A 10,006-nucleotide genomic window follows, 5' to 3' on the forward strand; every position below is an offset into this window, starting at 1 on the left:
CAGTTACACCATCACAATCTTTTGATGAATTATAGCTCCAAAGACTGGTGAAAAAGCCACCTTCCAAGCCCCTCCCCCCAAATAGCTGCTCTGTGTTTTTTGTATTACCTCGACATGCCTTTTCACGCTCCACCCTTCCCCAGTTACACCCTACACTGCTGCACCAAACCAAGATCCTCCTTGGAGGTGCTCCACTCTCAAGACCCTCCCCACATCTAGCTGATCTTATATCCAGTTCCCTCTCACACACACCTCCAAGGTACCGCATTGCTGATGCCCTCCCCAGACACCCATCTGGTCCTGGATCCAGTTCTCTCATGCATCAGCTTTGCTCCCTGCCAGCAACGGCAACGCTCACCACTGACTTCGCCAAACCTTTCATGAGTGTTTCCAAGCTGTTGTTGATACCCTAACCTCAGTCCCCAAATCGGTTCTGCTGCTTGTAGCCCTCTCACTTCTTAATAGCCACTTGAATGCTGCTACTCAACTGAAAAACTCTTACACCTATTTAAGTGACTTCCATCGGCTTTTACACATTCATCTTATGTCTGAAAAGTGAATCCTTCCTTTTTAAACACAACTTGAAGCTTGTTTAGAGAGGTTTTGTTTTACTATGGGGGTTATTTTAAAAATCAGTAGTCAGGACTGCCATTCAGAAAGAGGATTTACTCAAAGAAGATTTTAAACTGACTCATCACTTTTGCCTAAGCCAATTCCTTATTGAATTAAACTTAATTGACATAAGCCACTTAAATACCTATCTGCCCTGAAGGTTAAGTCAGCTTAGGGAACTAAACTGGCTGAAAACTACCCTCCTTAAAGAGAGACATATGAAATATTGCATAGGGGGGTTTTTTTGCTAATTTGTCTTACCGTTAAGGTCGGATAAGCACCAGTACCAGTGCAAAAGAGGGGCGAGACCATGTGCCTGGTGGGAAGGACACTGCTGCTTTGGCAGCAGCTAACCAGTAGCTCAAGGGTGTTGTATTGCGAAACCTTGCTAAGCGCGCACACTGCTCTGCCAGGGCAGGCAGAGAGGTAGGAAAAGTACCTAAAGCACGTTTTCTTTAGCTAGCTTCTTTCAACCAGAAACAAGTTGAAGATTACTTAAAAGCTGCGATACTGGCTGGCTTTGCTGGTGAATGTGAACCGTCACATCTGCAGCAGATAAGATATTCAGGAAGTTCTATTTTTAACTGTAGGCAGAAAAAGTATTAGTTTTACTTTGTTTCACCAAAATATCAACTAAATACTTCTGTTTGGCCTTACATACAACTTTACAAAGCTCTACCTTCTGGTAAACAACACAAAATTATAAACCAACAGTACATTTAACAGGCACCTCTGCAAAGCCTGTTAACAGGACTTTGCTATAGATAAGTTTCTAATTTTTTTTATTGCCTACAAGTCATTTGTTCTTATGTTTGCACAGTGCTGTCACTATATTTACATTCACTAAAAACACTAAGTTGTTATCTCTCAAACTAAACTTATCACTAGAATCCAAGCCTAAATAGGAATTTTTTTCTCCAGATAATAGAACTTAAAACCCAGCCCTAGGCTTGTGACATTTCAAATCTTGCATTCTCACATGTGCAGATTATAGAACCTGAAAAGCAGACACTTCCCCCTCACACCCCTTTTTCAGAAGATACGTTAATGCAAATACTCAATTTCCTTTTAACATGATTGGTGCTGTTTAATGACAATAAATACAACCATTATGCCTATACTGACTCAGATATATGTTGGTTTATACATACAAGAAATAGGAAAGTACCTTCTCCAACAGTTTCGAGCACTGATAACATCCAACAGATCACAGTTTCTCAATTTCTAAGATCCAACTCGTATGTGAGGCAGTCAATACCATCTCACAGAATCCTTCAAGAAAAGCCCTCCTAACATCTGCCATTGCATTGCTGCAACACACTGAAGTCACAAGTGCTAATTTAGTCCTTTCTAGCATGCACACAAATACAATAAGGCAGGTGTCTGCATTCCTTATAATTACTGAAAATACTTCCATTTAGAGGTAAAAACTACACGCACACACAAAAAAACCCTTCACCTTTAACAAAGGTGAAGTTTAACAACGTTTTTTGTTAATGAGGGTACTGTGGCTCAATAGTTGTTTTGATGCTTTAGCACACAAGCATTAGGTCTTGCAGTTTTATGCTACCTAAGCTAGATTTTCAAAGCATTTTAACCAGTAAAAACCACTTAAATAAACCATAATTCACTTCTATTGTACTACAAGGAAACCCTTCCACCTTTAGAAAGAAACGGTGGATGCCTCCCACCTCTACTTTCTGAGACACTGAAAAACTACTAAAAACACTTATAATCCTCAATGACTGGAGATATAGCACTCATTTTTAACAACACTGAATTACAAGAAAACCTGAATGCTCACTTCATACAGGCATTTTCCCAAGCAACATAAATCTGACAAGAAATTAAAAGCTACTTTAAAACATCAAAATCAGAGAGCTAAGGGGGAAAAAAAGCAGTAATTTAAAATTACTTACCATGAATCAGCTGATTAACATTTACTTGTTATCAGAATCTATCAAAGACAGCTTGAAAAACATATCTAATACCAACTAACAATTCTAGGATGCTTGCGCCTACATTCATTTTTAATCATAAACATTTTCATGGAATTTGCTCACTATATAGTTAAATATCTGCCTGTTTGAAGACCTATTGGCCACGATGAAAAAAAAAAAAAAATATTAATGTATCTCCCCCCTGAAAGGCAGGGAAATATATTTATCATGGCGCGCATGTGTGTGCATGTATAACTTTCAAAACAAATGCCTTTAAAAACATTGCCAAATTATTCTGAACAAGAACCAAAGTACAAATATTGCCCAGGGAGGCTTCGGGCACTGCAGCCCTTTCTTAACACCATGTGCTGCAGCATGTATTCCCCATTACATGCCAGGAGAGCAGTCGCACAGCTGCGTAGCTTTCCCATCCATGCTGTGGCTGCATCCAGGCTTGACATTTGCACAGAAAATTCAAAACATCTGGATCTCAAGTATTACTTTATATGAAATGTTTTTAATATAAATTCTATCAAGTCCACTGTATTTACTGCTAACTTGAGGTAATCAAATGATGCAACTGCAGTGACCCAGATGCCTCAAGTGACAGGGATAAATTTATTCTTTGCTGTGTTACTCTTAACAACCAGATTGAGAAGCTCTCCACTTTCTAATGAAAGGATGGCTGCTCTGCCAATCCTTACGAGATATATTCAGCTATATATATGTAGGTCAAATGATATATCATGCAATGGAGGCAGTAAAAATAGATGGTCATAGACAACAGGACTTCAAGCAATAGCTGACTTAAATCAATCAAAAAAATTGAATTGGATAATTTCATCTAGAGAGCTAAAGGAGTGGGAAAACTACTCCAACATTTAATATCTCTTACTGTTAAAAATATATCATATTCTGGTTTCAACTTCTGACTATCAGATATTATTATGAATCTACTAAACAAAAGAACTCTGAAGATTATGGTATCATCTCTTTTTATGAACAGTACTCAAACCACTTCTTAAACACCTCTTCAACTGAAGAAATTCAGCTTCTTTCACTCTCACGGGAGAGCATATTTTCCAGATCCATACTCATTCAATTTTTACTTTTTTTTCCTTTACGATCATCTCCTGCTCTTGTGAGGTTGGCACCAACAGCCTAGACAGCCAATTTATAAAATCACAACCAAATTAGTATTTCAGCAGTTCTGCTCCCCTTTAAACATTTTCAAAGCATCACTTCCAAAAATACTTTTCTGTACCCTATAGGTTACATTTTATGTTTTACATTAACAGTCTGCATCACAGTCAAATAAAGCATGTGATTTAAATCTGTCCAGTCATCGTAATGTTTCCAGAGGGAATATTAAAATAATGATCAACAGTCACTTTTTTTCCTTCCCATTCCACAAACAGCCTTAGTTCAAAACAAAATTGTGAGTTACACAGTTGATAATCAAAACACAACAAAAAAGTAGACATGAAAAGTCTGAAAACACATACAAACTTGAAGCAAACTTTCAAAAAATGGCAGTGGTACTAACTATTCTGTTGCCTTCATCTTTCTGATGCTTTGGAATAGAAGTATTTGAATTCTAATACTGAATGACACTGTGACTCTCAGTGCAGCAGTTTAAGCCAGGCCCAGAAAAATGCTAATTGTGAAAAATCTTTATTTAAATGCTTCTTCTGATAGTCTTTGGGTTGCTGAGGAATGTCAACTGGACAGATACATTCCAATACTCTACGAGATATTCTCTTGTCTTGACAAAGAGGTCACTGACTTTCTAACCGTATCACACACCGATATGCCAAACGATCCTTTGCCTCACTAGTGAGAGGCACATCTTCCAATTTCAGCAAAAAACTTTAGAAGGGATTCTCATCTACGTCACTCCACAGCCCTCTGATCTGGCCTCAGAGTTGCTCCTCTACACATATCAAATAAGGTAAGAAAATATATAAAGTAGTAGTTTGTCACTAAAAATGCTCTCTTAATACTAAATGAGAAGTAGTTAAGCAACTTAAGTCTGCAATTTCCTAGCTTTGAATATTTGACATGAATATTCTCTTGATTTAAGCTTCTTACTTGCAATCTCCTATTCCTTTAAAAAACCAAACTGGGGAAAGAGAAATCAACATCGTGCGGCATCACAACAGCACATGGGTTTGAACGCCTCGCTTTGCCACTTGCCATAATAGAGGAATCAACAGTAGTAATGGACTGTCTTTGTCCTACCCCACAGAGAGAAGAGGAAAACTGGGTAATACAGACATTTGCTATAAGCAAGTAAATTATGAGAAGTCTTGAAATAGTTCAGCAAAAAACAGCCAGCACTTCTGGACTTTTCTGCCCATTACTCACTTGAGCATTTCTACTCTGCACCCATAACAACATGGATACCTGCCTCGTGACTTTCTCAAGCTGACTCCCTAGTTCAAGCACATTAGCCTTTCCTGCTTATTTCCAATCTCTGCAATTCTGACTCTTCATCAGTCTCCTTGTCCAGCACATCTTATTCTCCCTGACACGTCCTCACATTTCACACATAGTTCTTATATTTCACCTTCCAACTATCTTCCCCTCTTCATCTAGACTTTGCATGCTGCCTTGCATGCATATTTTTCTGACTCTGAAGATTCCTCATCTAAATTCAGTGCTGCTTCTTTCCCCACCAGGGTTCCCTGCACAGTCAAGAAGAGAGCTAACACCCTCACACCCTGAACCTTCACCAAACCGGTTTCTTCTTACCTGTTTTTCCCTGCCTTACTGGTTTTCAGTCCAGTTCCCCTACTTTTCTCTTCCCAGGCTTCAGGTGCCATGCTCCTTCTCCCTACCCCCAACTCCTGATTGCTGTGCTTTCCACAACCTACTGAAATTCCCCCCCCCCCCCCCCCCCCGGTCAAATTCCAAAGCCAACCCCACTCGTTCCCATACTCCTTGTCCCAACCCACCTCCTCTACAATGCCAGAGTTTTTCTCCTGTGCCCAAATTAAGCAGCTTTTAGGTCTCAGAATTAAGATGCTCATGAGGACACAGGACAGAAAAACTCCCTGATTTCGATTAATGTACCAGCAGTCCAGCTTGCAAGAAGCTTCTGCAAACGCAGCTGCTAAAATTTAAGTCTTTACCAGGCCCATACTGATTTTTCAATGCCTCCCCTCCCAAACTGGCCCAAATGGGTCACTTCTCCATGCAAAAATACTGCTACACCTTCCAAGTTTAAAATGCTCGCTCCATAACAAGATGATTTAAATATTCAAACAAACAAGACAACTCACATTAAGAAGCTGAAGGAAACACTACTTGTTTTTTTTGGAACAACGCTAGAGGACAACACTGTATTTTAGCTGAAGTTTCCACATACAACAAATCTAACAAGACTCACCATTTTGGAAAACTTTTGCCAAACTCCAAGTTTTGGCTAAGCTCTAATCACTTAAAACCACAGTCCTGTAACAAACAGCAACAGTAATAAGATCCCTGGTGCCAGGAGGATCATCAGTATCAACCACAAACATAGTCAGTCTTTTATAAGATCATTTACAATCCCCGGTTATTGACCAGAATCTCAGTATGACAAGTACTGTGCAAACACAAGATAAAAAGGCAGTTTGCTGCCTTGAAGAACTTACAATCTATTAAAATAAAAGACAACTACTACTGCGAGATGAAAGCACGCACTGAATGACTCCATTCTGAGATCTACAGAATCTGCTAGACAACTATCCGTAATCTATTAATTACACACAATCCATACAGATCAACATGGTGTCTTCCCCAACCTAACCACTGATTTGATATCAAAGATAAAATGCTTCTAAAATGTACTAATTTTATCACCCTTCCACTATTCTCCTCCTTTTTTCTTGATTTATTCCACTTTTTCTTACCATAGAAAACCGTAAGGTATCCACTTCTGAGTTCTTTATCCCCTCTCACTCTGTATTATTTTGACTTACCTCCCTTACCCTCATCACCTTCTCTTTCCCAAACTCCAAAATCCTTTATCAAGGACATTTCTCCTTCCTCAACTTCTCCAATTAGTATTTCCTTCTCTTCTTGGCTTCAATGGGGAAAATATTGGGAAGTAGGAGATTTTTTTAAAAAAAAAAAATCAAATAACTGGTTCAAATTAAATTCACTAACCAAACTATACAAAAGGCTGAGAAATCTCAAGGAAAATGAAAAGAAAAACAAACTACTAAGTGCCAGCTACAGGGAAAGAGGAGCCTGTGGGGATGCTTATGAGCCTGCTGCCCATAGGAAAGCTTGGAGGTACTGATTCTCAGAGCCCTGATCAAGTGCTGCATGGCCTGAGGTCCCATAGTTTTGTTCAATTCCTCTTGGATAGGAATGAAGCCACTCGAACACAGAAACAGGGGGCTGATCTCTGTCACTCTACACCAAACTCAACATGCTGAGGTAAGTATGTTAGAAGTAGGTTATTCTGCCCTCCACTTTTCAACTTCTTTTAGCAAAAATAACAGCTTCAGTACCATTTCCTTGCTGCTTTGACCTTTCTTTCCCAAACTTCGGCAGAACACAACTAACCTGATCCTCTCCTACTTTGCTGCTGCCCACGGGAATCTGAATAACTGCAACGAAAACCAAAAAGAGTGGTCACTTTCCGCTGTGCAGTAGAACGAAGGGCATCTCGCTAAAGTAACAACAGTAGTCTATTCTCAACCACAGATTAACTCTGCAATCATAAAACTAGCTCCTGCTACTTGAATTCTGCAGAAACTGCTGGTATATGCTCATGAAAACATCATGTCTTTTCTATCTGCCTTGATGTAAGTATCTCAATCTCCACTCTACAGCCTGTTTTTACCCCATGTGAAAAATCTAAGTTACAAACATTGGTGTGAAATATTTAAACAAATTTTCAAGCACCATGTGGCATTTAAATTATTTCTTCAGAACATGAAGTCATAATTTTAGCAATACTATTTAAGTTGAATGGTAACTGAATTTTAAAACTGTAGTAAATGGCTAAGTCTTTTTTGTTGTTGTCTGTATACAAGATATTCCAGAAGATGAAGCTGCACACCTCCTGAAATTTAATGGAAAGGATGACATGCTTAGAAGCCACAGACATGTTATGTCATCGGTTACCTTTAAAACAGCATATTACAAGTAAGCTAACATTAAAACGCATATACATGTTGTAGAAAAATGTGCTAGCTAAAGCATACTAACAAATATTTAATGCCTCAGCAAAAAATATGTACATGCATAAGTATGTCTAAATAATGAGAGAAAAGATCTTGATCTGGCAGGTAAATATTTGGGCTATTTAAACAGTTATGTATCATTGTGCAAGATGGCAGGAATCGCTCAAATTACCACAGTCTTTAAACCAGACTGTACTTAAATCTTTCTGTGGCCTGCTTAACATTCCAGGCATACTTCTGGCAAGGTAGCTCTGGCTGAAGTTCAAACTGTCCTTGTCCAACTTTCACTTACTATAAAAACATTGTTTAATATAGAAAAGTATACACAGAGGCATATGCTTCTTATTTCGCAGACACCTAGAATACTGACACTTGTGTTCACTAACTCCGCGTGGAAATTTTTAGGCAAACGCTTTCAAGTGAGGTTGTATTCACCAGGCAGTACCCGCTACAGATAGTCCATGCTTCCACCAGTTTTAAGCTATGAGCTTAAATATTGTTTATAATGCAATTGTACTGAAAAACATAAAACCTGCCCGTATGTATTCACCCTAATTAAAATGAAAAGGTCTAACTCAGTCTTACCACGCACCACCAGGCCCGAGAGATGTGAAAACGCTATCCCGAAACAACGCCGCAGACGGGTAATTTGTAGCAGACCACGTATTTGTCAAATTAACTGCAGGAATTTACCGGTTTGCTTACCTCCACGCAGCGTTATCTTTTATGAGGAGGTAATCTACCAAATTACTTCAGCATGCCTCCAACCTGCTATTGCCAATTAGTTCAGCCCAGCTAATAAATCAGGATGGCCAAGCCACTCAGTTACAGTGGGACTAGTCCAGTATTTAAGGAGTACGAACACAGACAGTATGTTCCTGTCTGCCCCATCTCCCCACACAGACACAATGCTTGGTCTGAGCACCCACCACGGGCAAAAGAGACTTAATTCCTTTTTTTTTTTAAATTTCATTTATGATTAACGCTGGCGGCAAACTCGTCGGTCACTGAGGTAAGGGCTCTGCCCCTCAGGTCTCCGCACGCATCGGCCGAGGAGGGCCGGTGTGACAGGGCCCCCCTAGCCCGGCCCGCCTTCCCGCCTCGGGGCGAAGCAAGGCGAGGCGGAGCGCCCCACCGACGGCGGCACCGGCGGCCCCACCGCCCACACCCTCCCCGCGGCCACGGCCGGGGGAGGGAAAATGTCGCCGATGGGCCCGGCCCGGCCGCCGAGGGGGAGAGGGCGCGGAGAGGGCGACGGGGAGGCCGTCCGAGGCCTCCCCGTCCCCCTCTCCGCGCCCTCTCCCCCTCGGCGGCCGGGCCGGCGCCCGGCAGAGTGAACCGGGCTCGGGCCCTCCTTCCCCCGGGATCTCCCTCGTCCGCTGGAGGCTCTCGCCCCTTACCTGTCTCGGGGGTCGATCCACGAGGTCTGCCGGGTGTTATGGTCGATGTAAAAGACTCGACCGTCGAAGTCCCTCGCTTCCTCCCAGCCGGCGGGCAGCGGTAGCTCTGAGCTCTCCCGGCCCCGCTGCCCGCCCGCCGGCGGCCCGCCGCCCTGTCCCGCCGCCACTTGCTGCTGACGCCGCCGCCGCCCGCCGCTCAACCACGGCATGGCCGCTCCGCCGCCGGGCCGCCGCCGCCGCCCAGCTCCGGCCGAAACCCGCTCCCCGCCCGCCGCCGGGGCAGCTCCTGTCCCGCCCGGGCCGCGGCCGCCCGCCGCCTCCTCTTCTTCCTCCTCCTCCTCCAGCACTAACAAGCGGCCCCGCAGGCAGCGGGACTCGGGCGGCTCCGGCTGCGCCGCGCCGGGCTCATCCTCCCCCGCGCCAGCCCCGCTCCGTGCCGGGACCAGCCCCGCCGCGCTTCCTAACCCCGCCCGGGACCTGCCCCGCGCCGCCGCAGCTCCCAGCCCCCGAGCTCGGCCCGCCGGCCCGAGCGCCCCCGCCCCGCCGCTCAGCAGCGCCCCGCCGTCGCCTCCCCCCGCTCCCGCCCGGCGCCTGCCCCGGCCATCTTCCCTCCCTCCCTCCCTCCCTCCGCCAGGGCCCGGCCCCCGCCTCCGCCCCGCCCGGCTGTTCCCACGCCGCGGAGGGCCGGGCCGGGCCGGGAGAAGTGGTCCTCCCGCCCGTCCCCTTCTCCCGGCCCGGCCTGCGGGGGAGGAGGGAAGCGGCGGGGCCCAGCCGGGCGGCCGCACCCCGCGCCGCGGAAGCCGGGCCCAAACCCAGACACGTCGGCTACGGAGAGAGGGCGGGAGCCCTCCGGCCGGGGGAAGGTGACCGCGGC

The 10,006-nt window shown here is 44.2% G+C and overlaps 1 protein-coding gene across 8 annotated transcripts in view; it reads right to left on the bottom strand.

Moving 5' to 3' along the window:
• WWC3 (WWC family member 3) overlaps window positions 1-9,603 on the bottom strand; it is a 105,710-nt gene extending 96,107 nt beyond the window's left edge. For 7 of the 8 annotated variants that reach the window (XM_075776516.1, XM_075776508.1, XM_075776499.1 and 4 more), the window contains exon 1: window positions 9,133-9,471. In XM_075776516.1, coding sequence (XP_075632631.1) covers window positions 9,133-9,341 — 209 coding nt within the window. In that variant the 5' untranslated portion in view covers window positions 9,342-9,471. Of the gene's footprint in view, window positions 1-9,132 lie in introns of all 8 variants that reach the window. The other variant, XM_075776456.1, reaches the window with a different exon arrangement.
• Window positions 9,604-10,006: the final 403 nt, after the last annotated feature.

The sequence above is a fragment of the Balearica regulorum genome, chromosome 1 (genome assembly GCF_011004875.1).
Source record: "Balearica regulorum gibbericeps isolate bBalReg1 chromosome 1, bBalReg1.pri, whole genome shotgun sequence".
NCBI classification, from domain to species: Eukaryota; Metazoa; Chordata; class Aves; order Gruiformes; family Gruidae; genus Balearica; species Balearica regulorum.